Source organism: Balaenoptera borealis (genome assembly GCF_965194805.1).
Source record: "Balaenoptera borealis genome assembly, chromosome: 20".
Lineage (NCBI taxonomy): Eukaryota > Metazoa > Chordata > Mammalia > Artiodactyla > Balaenopteridae > Balaenoptera > Balaenoptera borealis.
The window spans coordinates 40168928-40189309 of NC_138879.1; the positions used below are offsets into that span (position 1 = coordinate 40168928).

The following is a 20382-nucleotide window of genomic DNA, read 5'->3' on the forward strand; positions in this document are numbered from 1 at the left end:
CTGTTTATGCCTTTTCCTTACATATTCCCACTCACTATATTCTAGACCCAAATATTAATACTACAGGGCTCAAGGCTTGATCTAAGAATGGGCACTGGTACCCTCTCGTCTTCTCCCCGCAGCCTCCATGGGACTCTCTAGAATTCCTCACTGGGTCACACTACTTGAACTGCTAACAGGTAGAAATTCCCTTGGGTAAATAAGCCTCCTGCCATGTTCAGATGGAAGGAAAACCCCATATCTGAGTATCATAGCTTTTTTCCTTCCTTCTACCTTGTACAGAATCCTCAGGCCTCCTTTTCTTACAGGTTCTCAGAAATGTGGATCCAGCTTTTTGTATAAGTTTTCAATTTCCCTTTTGTAAAACTGTTTGGAAGAACATTTATTTTACAAGGATTGCTCGATTTGACCATTAGGATAGACCTACTCAACCCATGAGCGTCAGACTTACTGGGTAAATGACTTTACCAAACTCATTTCTTCTTCCTAAGAACACAGTAGATTACAGCTCCCAGCTTTCCTTGCAGTTGGCCACGGCCATGTGACTGAATTCCAGGCAATGTGAGCAGAAGTGATGTGCCCCACTTCTGGGTCAAAGCCCTTAACTCCCCTCCCCACCCCAAACCCATGCCATCCATCCTCTTCTTCCTATTGTTAGCCCGAAGCACTTAGGCAAGTGATCCTGGAAGCCAAATGTTGAGGTTGATGAAACCACAATATGGAAGGAGCCTGCTTACCAAATTACCACTTGGAGGAAATCTGCCTGCTGTTCAAGAATACCCATTTTGGATTTCATACCAGGGAGGAATAAACCATAACTGAGTTAAGCCAGTAATATTTTGAGATTTATTTGTTGCGGCAGCTAATTTATACAATGTGAACTCTAATTAGTCACATCACTCTCTCTCTCTTTTTTTTTTTTTTTTTTTTTGTATTTTGGCCACATGGCATGTGGGATGGTTCCCTGACCAGGGATCAAACCTGGGCCTCTGCAGTGAAAGCACCAACTCCTAACCACTAGGCCACCAAGGAACTTCCCTAGTCACAAAACTCTTGACAAATCCATTTAATCTCCTGCCCCTAACCAGCCCCCGCACCTCCCCCCAACCATCCGACACACACACACACACACACACACACACACACACACTCCACTGCTAAAGAGAAGGGCTATTTTTGGGGGGAAATTCCAATTTCTTAAAGTCACTATTATTTTTCCTGAATAATGGTGATAGTGCGGCCGTTATGGAATACTACATTCTTATTGCATTTAAGAAGTGCCAGCCTATGCTATAATTCAGATGTGATTTCATTCCTTCCTTATAGGCTGTGAGGCTCAAGGACTTTGGGGTGACCCTATTGTGCATTTTATTGGCATAGGAGAGGGAATATTTGTGAGCCCTGGGATTTCAGCATGATATTGAGAAAGTGAAGTTCAGTGAAGAGGAGAAAAAGGGTAATGTAGACAAACATTTTGGAGTTGGACCAGCTGGAAATAAGTACAGGTTTTTGGGCCACCAGTGACTTTCCATTGCACAGATCCAAATGTACCAGCCAGAAAGCACTGCTTCCCCAGGCATATCATGTAGACTTTAGACTCCAGGGACATTGCAATCCACGGTCAGGTGAGATGGTGCTATTCTCACAACCCAACCTTAGAGGTTCCCTCTTCATCTCTCAAAATTTCAGGAGGACCCAGCACTCATAGCCTCTCTTTTAGGGACTAATTAGCTTGGCACAGAGACTGTGTAATTGATCCAGGTCTTTCAAGTGCTTGGTCGCCCAAATGTTAACACAGATCCTGTAACAAGTCACTAACCAAGTGTTAGGAAACCCTGCAGTGTCAGTTCCTAAGACCCCAGCACTATGAGTGCTTCCCACTGTGGGTGGGTGGTGAGTACAACAGCTTTCAAAGTGGTTGGTTGGAATTAAATTTGCAGATAAATATGCATTCTGCATTTTTATTTTTGGAGGTAGTATAGTATAAGAAACAGAGAGAGTTTTGGAGCCACTAAAATCTGGATTTAAATGCAGGTTCTACTACATCCTGGCCATATGACCTTGACAATTAATCTCTCTATGTTTCTTCATCAAGAGTTAGAGGCTCAGCATATTCAACTCATAGGACTGTTGTAAGGATAAGGAAATAATGTAGGGGAAATATCTAAAACTGAAAAATATATCAAATAAAATATTTTCCTTCTCCTTTAAATGTTTCCTTACTCTCGGTTGGGTTTTAAACTCCTAAAAGTAAGAGGTTATTCTTTACAACCTCTATGGAGCATTTGGTACCAAGAAAAGAACCACGATCTAGTTGTCACTCCTTTGGGCATCTTCCTCCAGACTGGGGACCCAATAGGGCTCTCTGCTTCTTTACTAAGTCCTGAGATGACTCATTTTGGGGGCATGCTAGCTCTCCATTCCTTGTGCCCTGCTCAGAGGGTCCCAGTAGTAGGTGATGTTCAGACTACGTGAGTGGCATTATCCAAGTTTCAGTGTGTGTGGTAGACCACAGGAAGCTTGGTTGGAGTCCTGGAGTGAGGTGAGATGGGGGTTGGAGCCAATCACAGGGAAGAGGGAAACGTGCCCTTTGAGGAGAGAATAGGGGATGGAAACAGTGATGAGGACGTAGAGAAGCAAATATAGACAATGATGTCTGGAGTTTCAGCTGTGGAGTGGATGGTAGCTGGATTGAAATATGGAGTCAAGGCATAGGTGTGTGACAAGGGGAGGATCCAGTAGTAAGGGAGACATCTACGGTACTGGAGATAATAATTGGAGGAGTCTTTCATTAGAAAAGAAGAATGTTAGTGGAGGGGTTGGACTTAAATAGGAGTAGGGAGCATTTTTTTTTCCATTATTACTGGGGATAAAGCAGAGTAAATGGATACACATATATGGGGGCAGAAGAGGAGGACATTTTTGCAAACTTGCAGTTCTTTTCCTAATGAAGGATAGATGAGATAGACGGTGAGACCTGAATGGTGGAAGTTGGAGTGAGAGGTAGATGAGATGGGGAGTTGAAGAAAGATAAGTGGAAATCTTGGTTGTTGGGAGAGTGAATTTTCTGGGGGAAGTGTGGTTAGATTTCCAGGCAGTGTTGAGTGCCTGGGCTGGTCCCAGGGAAAAGGATGAGGAAGAAACAGAGGACATGAATGGTGATGGATGATGAAAAAGAGAGAGGGTCCATAGATTGGGGTTAAATACTTGTTGGAGGTAGAGGTACTAATGTAAGTGAACTAGAAATCTTACATAGAAATAATGACTCAGGTTTGATAATGCTACAGAAATCATTTTATTAACAAGAAAGATAATTTTGAAAGCAGTCACCTCATGATTCCTCAAACAATTGCCAGAATTCAGCACTTAAACCAAGTTATTTTAGATCCACATCCTGTGATCCTGGGGTCAGTAAGAAAGCACAGCTCTTAGAATAAAGATGACGTTTGGGAACAGTTACTGAAGGAGGCCAAGGTTCAATTATCATCCGAAAAGATGATGAGCATTTCAAAGAAAGGAGCATTTGGTACCCAGAAAAGAACCACGATCTAGTTGTCACTCCTTTGGGCATCTTCCTCCAGACTGGAGACCCAATAGGGATCCTAAAATACAAAGGTAATTATGTCACTTTCCAGAAATTCCTGCTCTTTCCTACCAACCAGCTTTCTCCACAAGTCACCCAGACTTCAGTGAGCAGAGGGGCAGCTGGGGTCCCTTCTGGGCTGGCAAAGGCCAGCAGGAACTCATCCTCCCCGTAAGCAGCTCTCTGTCTTATACTCACGGCTCGAACAGGGGTGCAAACGTGTCCACAACCATTGCTGCAGCATTTTTGTCCCAGGGGACAGAATTCATCCCCTCTGCACATTTCAACACAAGGTCTAAACGGTATTTTTGTCAGCAGTGGACAAGTTCCAGGTCTCTGTTCATCTGAAAAACAAAACAGTCTTGCCAGAACCCAGGCTGGCTCTGTAGAAGGGAGTGGGACCCAGTGCTGAGAGAGAGCAAGCTGAAGTGTCTCACTCCCTGATGGACCTTTAGCCTCTTCCCTTCTTGATGCCCCCAATCTTTCCCCCTTCTAAACCTTAGAGGCACACAGTACTGTTTTGTGTATGGGAAAACACACTGATGACCAGCAGCTGCAGCATCTTGGGAGAAGAGGAGAGAGCCTTGCCTTTAACCCCCTTCTTTTTGTTCCAGCTGAAACTAGATAATTAAATCCCAGATCACAAACAGAGCCAACTTCTCACCAATTCTATGCGCCTTCAGGTGCCAATGAACACTGAGTCCCACAGTGTGAAAATCAGACTGGGTACTAATACCACCACCAGCCTTACTTCTAGTATAGGGCTCTGATGACTGCATTTGGAAAGAAATATTAGATAAAAGACAAAAGACCAGGTTTCAAGTCTTTTGTTTTTGTTTTTTTTTAAAGGGAGTTCCCTGCTGGTCCAGTGGTTAGGACTTGGCGCTTTCACTGCTGTGACCCGGGTTCCATCCCTGGTCAGGGAACTAAGATCCCCAATCCAGTATCTAGTGCTACTCAAAATGGGTCCCCTGACCCAGCAGAATAAGCATCCCCTGGGAGCTTGTTAGAAATTCAGATTCTTGGGCCCCAGCCCAGACCTATTGAAACAGAAACTCTAGGGCTGGGGCACAGCAATCTGGATTTAACAAGCCTTCCCCCCGGTCATTAATTTAAAAAAAAAATTATTTATTATTTTTTTATTTTTGGCTACATTGGGTCTTAGTTGCGGCACACGGGATCGTTCGTTGCGGTGCGTGGGCTTCTCTCTAGCTGTGGTGTGCAGGCTTAATAGTTGTGGCGGGCAGGCTTAGTTGCCCCGTGACATGTGGGATCTTAGTTCTCCGACCAGGGATCGAACCGGTGTCCCCTGCATTGCAAGATGGATTCTCAACCACTGGACCACCAAGGAAGTACCCCTCACAAGGTCATTCTTATGTGTGTTGATATGGGAGAACCCCTGCTGCATATAACCCCCCAAAACAGTCTACCCTATTGAGTTAGGGTAGACTAACTAACATGGAAAATGCAGGCTGGCTATCACTCTTGTGAATCAAGTGAAATGGTGGTTGACAATTGTCTATTCCATGTTGGGCAGAGATCTCCTTCATCTGTGGGATTTCCTTACATACTCCTCCGTCCCCACCCCCCCCACCCCAAAACATCTAAGTGTGGTCCTTGATTCTGAGACAATGTAGAGATGTGTTAGCAAGCTGTTCCTTGGATGATACACCCAGTCTTAACTCTACAGCCTCCCTAGTTCCCAGACCACTTTGGTTTTTGTTTGTTTGTTTATTTGTTTTTTGGCTGTGCCACGCAGCAAGTGGGATCTTAGTTCTCCAACCAGGGATCGAACCCAGGCCCCCTGCATTGGAAGCTGGCAGTCTTAACCACTGGACCGCCAGGGAAGTCCCTCCCAGGCCACTTTGATGCACCCACCAAACTTACAGCAGCAAAGATCAATCCTAGGCTTTCAGTCAAGAAAGTAAGGGAGTTGAAGGTTCTGTGGGGAAAGAGTACCAGCCAGCCATGGCTGGCAAGAATCTGCCTGGGCAGGCGTACATACTGGTGGACTGAATGAATGAACCTGTGTGTTTCACACTGGTGTGGACGTGTGTTTGGGTGTGAGATATCAGCTAACGTGTTCATAACCGTGTTCTTTCCAGCCCTTGTTGAAGAATAATTTGGTACCTTAATGTTATTTCATTTTTGTTTTAAGAGTATTTCCAGCTTTTTCAAGTTTACAAATACTTCTAAAGCAAGATATTATTAATCTGTCTTCATGGTCTTCTAGACTTGGGAGAATTCTATTCTTTTCTAATTCTCCCAGAGGTTAGTAGTGGCCCCAGTATAGCCGCCTCCTCTCTCTCTGTGCAGCTGGCCTGAGAGCCATTATCCTGGCAGGGCTAAGCATTCAGTTAGTCAGGGACGTGGACGGCTGGGCTTGCAGCGCTTACCTAGGTTTCTGAAGGGTAGACAGATATGGCCACATCCAGTGTTGACACACCAACTCCCTAGAGGGCAGTCCCAGGATCCTTGGCATTCCTCCACACAGATACCTACTTGTAGAAAAAATTCAGCTGAAAACTGTTAAGCCTGACAGGATAACAGGGGAGGGCTGTGAGAAGGTTTGTTTGTTTAAACTTTTATCCAATTCAAAAAATATAGACAAGCTATCTACCTATTTTGCACTATCATAAAAGTAGTACGTTTTTATTTTTAAAACAAAAAATACTCAACTATATTAAGTAAAAAGGAAGTTTCTCTTTCCCTCAACCCAACCAGTCCATTTCCCAGGAGATATCTACTATTTCCTGTAGCTCCTTCTGGAATCTTCTCTTTGCTTTTACAAATATAAGTACAAACACATCAATAACACACATATATACATACACAATGCGAGTAGATGTTTGTCTGTTAAATTACAAATACGTGGAGTGAGGCTGTAGCTTTTTGGGTGTTGAAAGGTGTCTTCATGAGGCAATATAGCAATCTATATCAAAAGCTTTCAAATGTAATTTGGCCATTCTACTTTTAGGAATTTATCCTAAGAAATATGATTTAGCTCAAGGACATTTATCTTGTCCTTGTTATTAAAAAGTAACTCAAAATGATAGATTATCTAATTCTATAATAGTAGAAGAAGGCATGGAAAGAAGGCATATCCACATACTGGAAAACAATGAAGCTTTTTAAAATGTGTGATAGAATTGTGTTTATTGATTAGGGATGGGCTACAACACCATATTTGTAAAAATCATATATCCTGGATTTTTGTTTGTTTGTTTATATCTCTGTTACTATGAGATCTTTAAGGACAAAGACTTCTCCTTAACTATCTCCCAGCACTCAGCACAGTTCCAGACATGCAATAACCACAAAATAAACATTTATTCCTTGTTAAATCTGAAAAAATGTATCTGTGTGTGTATGAAACATGGAAGCTTTTATCTTAAAGGTTAACGTGGTTATCTGGGTAATGGGATCGTGGATAATTTATCTTTTTAATTAGTAGTATTTCTGAGGTTTTTTATAATGAACATTATTAGTTGTATAACAAAATAAAAGAAGTTTCTGTGCTCAAAAAGTCAGGACACACAGGTCTGTGATATGCTTTTCCCTCTGGAAGGACAAGCCTGAAAGCAGAGACCCTGGAAATTAACCATCTACGGAAGGGAAGTCTGGGCAGAGCTAAGCACACAGTCTCTCTGTTGTGTGGGGTTTGGGGACCTGGGCAGGGCTGTGTGCTTTTATCTTTGTCCTGGACTGAAGAGCAGACTCGATTACATCCCTTCTTGATACATTGTTCTCCAGCCCCACAGTCCGAGTTTCCCTGGCAGTGATCCACACAGGTTCCTAACATCAGAAAAGGCTCAGTGAGTTGGTGGAAATGTAAATTGGTACAGCTGCTGTGGAGAACATTGTGGAGGTTCCTCAAAAAACTAAAAATAGAGCTACCATATGATCCTGCAATCCCACTCCTGGGCATATATCGGGAGAAAAACATGGTCCAAAATGATACATGTTCCCCAATGTTCACTGCAGCACTGTTTATAATAGCCAAGACATGGAAGCAACCTAAACGTCCATCAACAGAGGAATGGATAAAGAAGATGTGGCACATATATACAATGGAATATTACTCAGCCATTAAAATGAGCAAAAGCCACCTTGTGTCACTGAAGCTGTGAAACCGAGTGACGTGAAGAAACCATTAAAGTCACCAGATCCAGGATGAGGTCCCTCTGTCATCCTGACCACAGCAGAAGCACAGCCTGGTCCTTTCCTTGGCAGTGAAGCTGAGGGTGTGCTTGCAAGGTGCTCATCGTAACCAGTGGCCTTTTGGTTAAAAGGAATGTCTTCTCTTTAAGTGACTTGACTGATTTTGCTACTTGTGCTTTTAGAGTCACATATCAGTATCAAGACCTTAATTATCACCAACTTACATATAAAGAAACCATATTGGGCAGGAAAAAATTCAGCCTGAGGGAGCAAAGGTTTGGTCTGGGGCACTGCTTGAGGGCAAATTTGGGGAACAGTTGGGGGTGTAACTTGTTAAGGGACCTCTCAAATTTTCTTCTTATCCAGCTGTGCAGAGAATTGAGCAGAAACGTTGCTAGGAAGATTGGGGGGTGGGGGTGGGTGGGTGGTAGGGTGCCCTGAAAGAGTGAGCCAAATTAAAGAGAATGTGCAACCAAAGCCTTTTTAGGGGACGGGGAGTGGGGCCACCCTGCTGTGTGCCCCTGAAGCAGAGAGCAAGAGAAGGAAGTGTCAAATCCCAGCAGCCTGCAGGGAAACTGACACCATTGATCAACAGTGAGACTGACATCCCTGTGGCTTTGGGAAACCAAGCTAATGTGGGCACCAGCTCGCCCCCAGTGAGTCTGGCTGGGAGACCTTGGGTTGGGGCTCTGGTCAGAGGTCCCCAGACCTGATGGGAGGAGAGTTCAGGTCCCAGGTTTCCAGCTCCTGGTTCCTGTCTTGAGGATGGTATAACCCCTGCATGCACTTATTCTCTGGTCTGGTGGGACTGTTCCATGAATGAGTTCATCTCCCGTAAGATTTCCAGAGCTTTGACGTTAAAGGAAAAAAAGAACAAATAATCTCTGCAACAACTCTGCCAGCTGAGCCAGTGCACAAACACCAGCTTCCTGTAGCATCTATTTCTTCTCCAGGATAGATTCCTCATTTGAAATGTGGAGTTTCTTACACAAATAATTGGAGAATAGAGGCTGATCATATCCAACAAACTATGTGCCCAAGCTAAGAGTCTCATCTGTTCTTTTCCGATTTTTATTTCATTTTTTTCTTCTGGGTGACCTGAATTAAATTAGCCAGGTTTAGGAGGAAATGAGGGCAGAGGAGGAGTGGATGCTAAGATTCTTTTTGCTTGTCCCAGCTCCCATGAGTTCTGCCACAGGGCGGCCCCATGCAGTGAGTCACTGGTTTTCTGAGCACATCTGCTTCTCCAGATGTTTATACTGTGAAAAACGTGTTAAGGAAACCTAACTCAAAATCGGAGCGAGGAAACCACGAAGGAAGGGCTCTCACGCAGGTACCACTCATGGCAGCTTGCGCCCTCCAGCAGGAAAGAGGAAGATCTCCTGTTGCCGGCCGACCGGGAGCCGCCCTCGCCTACAGCCAATGAGAAGCTACCACCACTTCAGACTCTCACTTTCCTCCAATGAACTTCTGTACGAAACAACCCTTCCCAACTTCCTCCTGTCCTTTGTAAAAGCACGCTCTCCTTTGTTCTCCAGACTTGCCCGTGGTTTGCCACATTTTGCTCGTCTCCAATTGCAACTCCTCTGCTATTCTCGAATAAACTCAATTTTGCTGGCTGAATTGCTTACCTTTTTCTTTTAAAAGGCTGACAGTACTATATACATTCATATATTTCATTTAATCCTCACACAATGTAGTAATGGAGATACCATTTTCTGGGTTTCCTTGATGAGGAAACTGGGGGTTAAAAATATTTCATACATTTCCCCAGTGTCCCCAGAGCAACGTTTTGAAATAAAGTCCTAATCCCATGCGGTGTTGCCTCCTACTTAACAGTATTTCCTGTTACTCCGTTCTTTTCCCTACCATTAATTTTTTTTTTAAATTATGTGCTAGGGTCAGGGCCAAATACATGATCTACATTAGCGCATTCAGTCCTCACCATACCCTGTGCGATAGGTGTTGACCCATGTTGCAGCAGAGGAACTCGAGGTAAAGTAACTTGCCCTAAACCCCACTTTGGTGAGCTGCAGAGGTGGGATTTGAAGGCTCCGGAGCCCTTCCCTGCACCTCCCACTCTGCCAAGCACCGAGCCGGCATCAATCCTGACTTAGCCACTCACTGGTTTTATAACCACAAGCAATTCAAAGTCACTTAAACCCAAGAAACCTCAGTTTCTTCATCCAGGCATAATAAGGAGGTACATAAAATCTAGTGAGAAGAACCAGCATTGAGGTATTGCTTAGAATAGCAACAATAAACAAAATAACAAAACAAAATCCCACCTGAAATGTCCACTAGAAGGTGATTTACTGAGGTGATGTAGTATATTCTATATGGTGGGATACAGTAAATTAAATTAATTAATTAATTAAATTTATTAAATGTAATAATTAAATATGTGAAATAAAGTAAAATGAAATGTATTGTGTTGACAGTGAAAGATGCTCCCAACAAAACTTAAGTGACAAAACAGTATTTATGGGGAGAGGATTAACCAAGATGGCGGAGTAGAAGGACGTGCTCTCACTCCCTCTTGTGAGAGCACCAGAATCACAACTGGCTGCTGGACAATCATCGACAGGAAGACACTGGACTTCACCAAGGAGGATACCCCACGTCCAAGGACAGAGGAGAAGCCACAGTGAGACGGTAGGAGGGGCGCAATCAGAGTAAAATCAAATCCCATAACTGCTGGGTGGGTGACTCACAGACTGGCGAACACTTATACCACAGAAGTCCACCCACTGGAGTGAAGGTTCTGAGCCCCACGTCAGGCTTCCCAACCTGGGGGTCTGGCAACGGGAGGAGGAATTCCTAGAGAATCAGACTTTGAAGCCTAGTGGGAATTGATTGCAGGACTTTGACAGGACTGGGGGAAACAGAGACCCCACTCTTGGAGGGCACACACAAAGTAGTGTGCGCATCGGGACCCAGGGGAAGGAGCAGTGACCCTGGGGGAGACTGAACCAGACCTACCTGCTGGTGTTGGGGGGTCTCCTGCAGAGGCAGGGGGTGGCTCTGTTTCACCGTGGGGACAAGGACACTGGCAGCAGAGGTTCTGGGAAGTTCTCCTTGGCGTGAGCCCTCCCAGAGTCTGCCATTAACCCCACCAAAGAGCCCAGGTAGGCTCCAGTGTTGGGTTGCCTCAGGCAAAACAACCAACAGGGAGGGAACCCAGCCCCACCCATCAACAGTCAAGTGGATTAAAGTTTTACGGAGCTCTGACCGCCACAGCAACAGTCAGCTCTACCCACCACCAGAGCCTCCCATCAAGCCTCTTAGATAGCCTCAACCACCAGAGGGCAGACAGCAGAAGCAAGAAAAACTACAATCCTGCAGCCTGTGGACCAAAAACCACAGTTACAGAAAGACAGACAAGATGAAAAGGCAGAGGGCTATATACCAGACGAAAGAACAAGAAAAAACCCCAGAAAAACAACTAAATGAAGTGGAGATAGGCAACCTTCCAGAAAAAGAATTCAGAATAATGATAGTGAAGATGATCCAGGACCTCGGAATAAGAATGGAGGCAAAGACTGAGAAGATGCAAGAAATGATTAACAAAGACCTAGAAGAATTAAAGAACAAACAAACAGAGATGACCAATACAATAACTGAAATGAAAACTACACTAGAAGGAATCAATAGCAGAATAACCGAGGCGGAAGAACGGATAAGTGACCTGGAAGACAGAATGGTGGAATTCACTGCTGCGGAACAGACTAAAGAAAAAAGAATGAAAAGAAATGAAGACAGCCTAAGAGACCTCTGGGACAACATTAAACGCAACAACATTCACATTATAGGGGTCCCAGAAGGAGAAGAGAGAGAGAAAGGACCAGAGAAAATATTTGAAGAGATTATAGTCAAAAACTTCCCTAACATGGAAAGGAAATAGCCACCCAAGTCCAGGAAGCGCAGAGAGTCCCATACAGGATAAACCCAAGGAGAAACACGCCAAGACACATAGTAATCAAAGTGGCAAAAATTAAAGACAAAGAAAAATTATTGAAAGCAGCAAGGGAAAAACGACAAATAACATACAAGGGAACTCCCATAAGGTTAACAGCTGATTTCTCAGCAGAAACTCTACAAGCCAGTAGGGAGTGGCATGATATACTTAAAGTGATGAAAGGGAAGCACCTACAACCAAGATTACTCTACCCGGCAAGGATCTCATTCAGATTCGATGGAGAAATCAAAAGCTTTACAGACAAGCAAAAGCTAAGAGAATTCAGCACCACCAAACCAGCTCTACAACAAATGCTAAAGGAACTTCTCTAAGTGGGAAACACAAGAGAAGAAAAGGACCTACAAAAACAAACCCAAAACAATTGAGAAAATGGTCATAGGAACATACATATTGATAATTACCTTAAACGTGAATGGATTAAATGCTCCAACCAAAAGACACAGGCTTGCTGAATGGATACAAAAACAAGACCCATATATATGCTGTCTACAAGACACCCACTTTAGACCTAGGGACACATACAGAGTGAAAGTGAGGGGATGGGAAAAGATATTCCATGCAAATGGAAATCAAAAGAAAGCTGGAGTAGCTATACTCATATCAGATAAAATAGACTTTACAATAAAGAATGTTACAAGAGACAAGGAAGGACACTACATAATGATCAAGGGATCAATCCAAGAAGAAGATATAACAATTATAAATATATATGCACCCAACATAGGAGCACCTCAATACATAAGGCAACTGCTAACAGCTATAAAAGAGGAAATCGACAGGAACACAATAATAGTGGGGGACTTTAACACCTCACTTACACCAATGGACAGATCATCCAAAATGAAAATAAATAAGGAAACAGAAGCTTTAAATGACACAATAGACCAGATAGATTTAATTGATATTTATAGGACATTCCATCCAAAAACAGCAGATTACACATTCTTCTCAAGTGCGCACGGAACATTCTCCAGGATAAAGCATATCTTGGGTCACAAATCAAGAATCAGTAAATTTAAGAAAATTGAAATCATATCAAGCATCTTTTCTGACCACAACGCTATGAGATTAGAAATGAATTACAGGGGAAAAAATGTAAAAAAGACAAACACATGGAGGCTAAACAATACGTTATTAAATAACCAAGAGATCACTGAAGAAATCAAAGAGGAAATCAAAAAATACCCAGAGACAAATGACAATGAAAACACGATGACCCAAAACCTACGGGATGCAGCAAACGCAGTTCTAAGAGAGAAGTTTATAGCTATACAAGCCTACCTAAAGAAACAAGAAAAATCTCAACTAAACAATCTAACCTTACACCTAAAGAAACTAGAGAAAGAAGAACAAACAAAACCCAAAGTTAGCAGAAGGAAAGAAATCATAAAGATCAGAGCAGAAATAAATGAAATAGAAACAAAGAAAACAATAGCAAAGATCAACAAAACTAAAAGCTGGTTCTTTGAGAAGATAAACAAAATTGATAAGCCATTAGCCAGACTCATCAAGAAAAAGAGGGAGAGGACTCAAATCAATAAAATCAGAAATGGAAAAGGAGAAGTTACAACAGACACCGCAGAAATACAAGGCATCCTAAGAGACTACTACAAGCAACACTATGCCAATAAAATGGACAACCTGGAAGAAATGGACAAATTCTTAGAAAGTTATAACCTTCCAAGACTGAACCAGGAAGAAACAGAAAATATGAACAGACCAATCACAAGTAATGAAATTGAAACTGTGATTAAAAATCTTCCAACAAACAAAAGTCCAGGACCAGATGGCTTCACAGGTGAATTCCATCCAACATTTAGAGAAGAGCTAACACCTATCCTTCTCAAACTCTTCCAAAAAATTGCAGAGGAAGGAACACTCCCAAACTCATTCTATGAGGCCACCATCACCCTGATACCAAAACCAGACAAAGACACTACAAAAAAAGAAAATTACAGACCAGTATCACTGATGAATATAGATGCAAAAATCCTCAACAAAATACTAGCAAACAGAATCCAACAACACATTAAAAGGATCATACACCATGATCAAGTGGGATTTATCCCAGGGATGCAGGGATTCTTCAATATATGCAAATCAATCAATGTGATACACCATATTAACAAATTGAAGGAGAAAAACCATATGATCATCTCAATAGATGCAGAAAAAGCTTTTGACAAAATTCAACACCCATTTATGATAAAAACTCTCCAGAAAGTGGGCATAGAGGGAACCTACCTCAACATAATAAAGGCCATATATGACAAACCCACAGCAAACATCATTCTCAATGGTGAAAAACTGAAAGCATTTCCTCTAAGATCAGGAACGAGACAAGGATGTCCACTCTCACCACTATTATTCAACATAGTTCTGGAAGTCCTAGCCACGGCAATCAGAGAAGAAAAAGAAATAAAAGGAATACAAATTGGAAAAGAAGAAGTAAAACTGTCACTGTTTGCAGATGACATTATACTATACATAGAGAATCCTAAAACTGCCACCAGAAAACTGCTAGAGCTAATTAATGAATATGGTAAAGTTGCAGGATACAAAATTAATGCACAGAAATCTCTTGCATTCCTATACACTAATGATGAAAAATCTGAAAGAGAAATTATGGAAACACTCCCATTTACCATTGCAACAAAAAGAATAAAATACCTAGGAATAAACCTACCTAGGGAGACAAAAGACCTGTATGCAGAAAACTATAAGACACTGATGAAAGAAATTAAAGATGATACCAACAGATGGAGAGATATACCATGTTCTTGGATTAGAAGAATCAACATTGTGAAAATGACTATACTACCCAAAGCAATCTACAGATTCAATGCAATCCCTATCAAATTACCAATGGCATTTTTTACGGAGCTAGAACAAATCATCTTAAAATTTGTATGGAGACACAAAAGACCCCGAATAGCCAAAGCAGTCTTGAGGGAAAAAAACGGAGCTGGAGGAATCAGACTCCCTGACTTCAGACTATACTACAAAGCTACAGTAATCAAGACAGTATGGTACTGGCACAAAAACAGAAATATAGATCAATGGAACAGGATAGAAAGCCCAGAGATAAACCCAAGCACATATGGTCACCTTATCTTTGATAAAGGAGGCAAGAATATACAGTGAAGAAAAGACAGCCTCTTCAATAAGTGGTGCTGGGAAAACTGGACAGGTACGTGTAAAAGTATGAAATTAGAACACTCCCTAACACCATACACAAAAATAAACTCAAAATGGATTAAAGACCTAAATGTAAGGCCAGACACTATCAAACTCTTAGAGGAAAACATAGGCAGAACACCCTATGACATAAATCACAGCAAGATCCTTTTTGACCCAGCTCCTAGAGAAATGGAAATAAAAACAAAAATAAACAAATGGGACCTAATGAAACTTAAAAGCTTTTGCACAGCAAAGGAAACAATAAACAAGACCAAAGGGCAACCCTCAGAATGGGAGAAAATATTTGCAAATGAAGCAACTGACAAAGGATTAATCTCCAAAATTTACAAGCAGCTCATGCAGCTCAATATCAAAAAAACAAACAACCCAATCCAAAAATGGGCAGAAGACCTAAATAGACCTTTCTCCAAAGAAGACATACAGATTGCCAACAAACACATGAAAGAATGCTCAACATCATTAATCATTAGAGAAATGCAAATCAAAACTACAATGAGATATCATCTCACACCGGTCAGAATGGACATCATCAAAAAATCTACAAACAATAAATGCTGGAGAGGGTGTGGAGAAAAGGGAACCCTCTTGCACTGTTGGTGGGAATGTAAATTGATACAGTCACTATGGAGAACAGTATGGAGGTTCCTTAAAAAGCTAAAAATAGAACTACCATATGACCCAGCAATCCCACTACTGGGCACATACCCTGAGAAAACCATAATTCAGAAAGAATCATGTACCACAATGTTCATTGCAGCACTATTTACAATAGCCAGGACATGGAAGCAACCTAAGTGCCCATCGACAGACGAATGGATAAAGAAGATGTGGCACATATATACAATGGAATATTACTCAGCCATAAAAAGAAATGAAAGTGAGTTATTTGTAGTGAGCTGTATGGACCTAGAGTCTGTCATACAGAGTGAAGTAAGTCAGAAGGAGAAAAACAAATACCGTATGCTAACACATATATATGGAATCTAAAAAAAAAAAAAAATGTTTCTGAAGAACGTAGGGGCAGGACAGGAATAAAGACGCAGACATAGAGAATGGACTTGAGGACACAGGGAGGGGGAAGGGTAAGCTGGGACAAAGTGAGAGAGTGGCATGGACATATATACACTACCAAATGTAAAATAGATAGCTAGTGGGAAACAGCCGCATAGCACAGGGAGATCAGCTCGGTGCTTTTTGACCTCCTAGAGGGGTGGGATAGGGAGGGTGGGAGGGAGATGCAAGAAGGAGGAGATATAGGGATATATGTATATATATAGCTGATTCACTTTGTTATACAGCAGAAACTAACACACCATTATAAAGCAATCATACTCCAATAAAGATGTTAAAAAAATAAAAATTAAAAATAAAAATAAAAATAGAAAAAAAAAAAGGAAGAGGGTGGACAGGAATCACGGTAAGGTGAGAAAAAGAAAAAAGTATATTTGGTTCATTCTTTAGTTTCCTCATCTGTAAAATGGACGTGAGATGAATACCTACATCTTTCATACCTCAAGTTCTCAAGATTAAACAAAATAATGTATTTTGAAAAAGATCTGGCACAGAGAGTTTGCCAAATATGTGTTTTTCACTCTTTTCCCATCATGTGGGATGCCAACGTATGGCAAAGGACCTTTGAAACATTCCCTAAAAACAATATTTCATAAACATCTTTGAAGTTGTTTTTAAATTGCATGTAATTTAGAATTAAAATATATCCAGCATTTTGAAGTTTATGAAACTTTTTGACATAAACAATACATCCTCACAAAAGCAAATTGGCCAAGTATCTTTGGATTTAAAAAAACACGCATGCCCTTTGAGTCAGCAATATCATTTCTAGCAATGTTTCCTAAGGAAATAATCAAGTTATAAATGGAACCATTTAGTTCCAGGGGAACCCTTTGATAGTAAAATATTAGAGAAGTTTGAAAGCCCATTGGTCAAGAAGTAGTAAACAAAATGTGGTACATTCACAGTAAAAATGCTCTGATGTCTTTGAAAAAAATAGAGTTGTAGAAATATGTCCATGCTCGTAGCAAGCTATTCACTACATATTATTGAGAGTAAAAAGAAAAAAGGAAAGTTTAAAAACGTTTGCGGAGGGTGAGGCCATGTTTAGTTGGCGCCATACCCCCTGAGTATATTTGTGGAAGGATATGAACATACATGTAACTATGTTTATCTCCTGGGAATAAGATTACAGGCACATCTTGCCATCAATTTGTTCCGTAGTTCCTGACTTTTCTGTAATAAATACGTATTCCTTGTGAAAAATTAAATGAGATTTTTTTTTTTTATTTTTTAGGATTCGCATACTTGAAAATGTTGGGATAAAGGTTCTGAGACCAACCTTTCCCTCAAAGGGCAAGAACAGAGGGACACCTCAGGCATTCGGGTGTGTTTCTCTGGGTGATCACACAATTGTGCAAGTTCAGATAACACCAAGCTCCTAATTCTCCCAGGATAGGCTGGGGTGGAGAAAGTCAGGACTCACCTCTTTGAGCCTGTGGGGAGCAGATGCGCGAACAGCCACGTTCCACGCATTCTCTTCCTCTTCCACAGTCCCTGTCTTCTAAACAGTCATACAGACACATTTCTGGCAAGAGGAAAGACGCAGTTAAAAGCTTTGAAGTCTTACGATTAGAAAATAAATACTCTCAATGCCTTTACAATATCTTTCAAAAACCATCAGTTCCCTAGAAATAAATCTAACCAATTATGTGCCGAAAACTACACTATATTACTAAGAAAAAAATTTAACTGTCTTATAAATGGAGAGAGACGCCATGTTCATGGATGAAAAGATTCAGTGTTATAAAGATCTCAGTTTCCCCCCAAACTGAAATTTCATACAATCCCAGTAGAAATCGTAGAAGGATTTTTCACAAAAATGGATAAGCTGATTCTAAAAGTTTATACGTAAGTTTCCCAAACCAACAATAATCAGGATAAGGATCAAGACAATTTTAAACAAAGTTACAGGACTTCAGGGTGGTTGGATTAACTGGACTGTCCATATGAAAAAAAGGAATTTGCCCCCTACCTCACACCACACTACAAACTCTGTTCCAAATGGGTTATAGACCGAAGTGAAAGGTAAAGCAATAAAGCTTCTAGAAGATACTATAATAGATAGCTTCATGATCTCGGGATAGGCAAATATTTCTTAAATATTACAGAAATATTACTGACCATTAAACTAGATAGGTAGATGGAACCTCATTAAAATTAGGAACTTTTCTTCATTGAATGACACCATTAAGAGAGTGAAAAGAAAAGCTACATTGGGAGAAAATGTTTATAATACATATATACGACAAACAACTTGTATCCAGAATCTCTTACAAATCAATAGTAACAATTGATAACCTAATAGAAAAATGGGCAAAAGGACTGAACAGACACTTCACAAAGGAGAAAGTTAGAAGTTGTTACAAAAAAATAATGTCAGATTTTGGGAAGGCGGTTTTAATTGTGTAGGTTGGCATAATTTTTGAATCTTCTATAATTTCCCCTTAAAAAGACACAGAGCAATCAAAATAGCAAAATTCAAAACACATAGACAACAAAACTGCAGAACAAGGTATCCCCTCAAACTCCAAAATATGAGTGGATGGAAGGAGACATACCACTGTCATCTACCACACCAGTGAGGTATCCGCATCTGTGCAGAAATCTGCAGGAAGCAATGAGGTGACTGATGGAGAAGACTGGGGACATTGTTCCCATGGGAACTTCCTGAGGAATGTACTAGAGATTGATCATCAGCCAACCAAAGTACTGGAGAGACATCAAAACGGGGACTAGTAAGGCCATTAGATATATACTTACAGTAGAATTAAGCCTTAATAATGGTCTATGGATAAAGTCTATGAAATAGCTATATGTTTTGACAATATACCTATTAAAAATCGGGGAGGGGGAAGGAAAGAACATAGGAAAAGCAGAGTAAGCTTGATAAGTACCTTAATATGATTAAGTGGGAATGAAAGGATATTGCTTAAAAATCAGCTGCTGGGGGTAGGGGAGTGGGGAGGAAGGAAAGAAGGAAATTAGCTAATTTCATTATGACAATTACTCATAGTAGGAAACCTATAGATAATAATAAAAAAAGGGGGACCAAGGGTGGTACTCAAAGGTCTTAGTTTAAGGTAACTAATAGAACAAAAACCGAAACCCTTTCTAAATGCAAAACATATAGTAAGAGAGAGGGGAAAGGAGAGAGAGATTACACAAATAAAGTAGATTATATAACAAAAGACTATGTATCTAACAAAGATATCTACAACAGTAAATAAAATAACAACCAAAATGGTAAGATAAACTGCAGGTATCTCTTTTAGAGATACATATCAGATCCAACCCAATCTGATAAGGGGAATGAGAAATGCAGGGTGATCGCTCATTTAGATCAAAGGAAATGCATCTGATCAATGCCGAATCTCCACTCTGCAGTGGGGACATGGCAGCTTCCGTGCCAAACCATCCCCAGGTCTAACACTGGGCTCTGTACCTTCTCTGCTCTCAGGGAGGATCCCCTCAGCAGCCTCACGGTTGAAAGTAGGTCTCGGAACACAGGCCACCTCCAGCCCCCCGACGATGAAAGCCACCAGAACAAAGATGGTGCCTGTCTTCATGTTGGCCTTTATGTGATGCACAGGCAGAACCCAGCCCCATTTTATACTCTCAGTGCCACCAGAAAGGAGGGTGGGGCAGGAGGCAGAAGAGCTGGAAGAGTATCAAAATATAAGCCCTCAAAGGAGTGCCCTCAGATGTTCTAGTTTCCTTGTTCTATTTTGCAACTGATTTCTCAGATTAGGGAATGGTTTCTTGGAGATGCAAGTACCTAACGGGAGAGCTTGGGAACATTTTTTAGCCCTTCATTCATTGCTTCATCACAGCTTGCCCCTGGTTTCCCTGGTGCCTTTGGGAACTGTGGTCAAAGAAAAGAATTTTCTTTGTGTAAATTAGAATTTCAGAGTGCGAGCTTACATTATGAAGCCAGGTGCTGTTTGTCAGGGCTCATCTGGGGTGTCCTGCAGGACCGGTTACACAAGGATGGTGAATGTATGCTTTGAGTGGTTCCCAGGGCTGAGGGTGGAACCACAATGGTAGTCATGTTTAAAGATCACAAGCTGGGACTTCCCTGGCGGCGCAGTGGTTAAGAATCTGCCGGCCAAGGCAGATTCGAGCCCTGGTCCGGGAAGATCCCACATGCCACAGAGCAACTAAGCCCGTGTGCCACAGAGCAACTAAACCCATGTGCCACAGCTACTGAGCCTGTGCTTTAAAGCCCGTGAGCCACAACTACTGAAGCCCGTGAGCCACAGCTACTGAAGCCCGTGAGCCTACATCCCGTGCTCCACAACAAGAGAAGCCACCGCCATGAGAAGCCCACGCACCGCAACAAAGAGTAGCCCCCGCTCGCTGCAACTAGAGAAAGCCCGCGCACAGC

General features: G+C 41.6%; 1 protein-coding gene across 2 annotated transcripts; it reads right to left on the reverse strand.

Moving 5' to 3' along the window:
- Positions 1-3271: 3271 nt before the first annotated feature.
- LOC309619123 (uncharacterized protein) lies at positions 3272-19598 on the reverse strand. Of its 2 annotated transcripts, none has more exons than XM_082374002.1 (5): positions 19441-19598; positions 17422-17523; positions 5980-6081; positions 3782-3927; positions 3272-3602 (listed from the first exon to the last, which is right to left on the reverse strand). In XM_082374002.1, exons 1-5 carry the CDS (start codon positions 19562-19564, stop codon positions 3549-3551), a joined length of 528 nt encoding a protein of 175 aa, XP_082230128.1. In that variant the 5' UTR covers positions 19565-19598; the 3' UTR covers positions 3272-3548. The 2 variants fall into 2 exon arrangements, with proteins under 2 accessions (XP_082230128.1, XP_082230127.1); XM_082374001.1 differs by having other exon boundaries at positions 5980-6084.
- Positions 19599-20382: the final 784 nt, after the last annotated feature.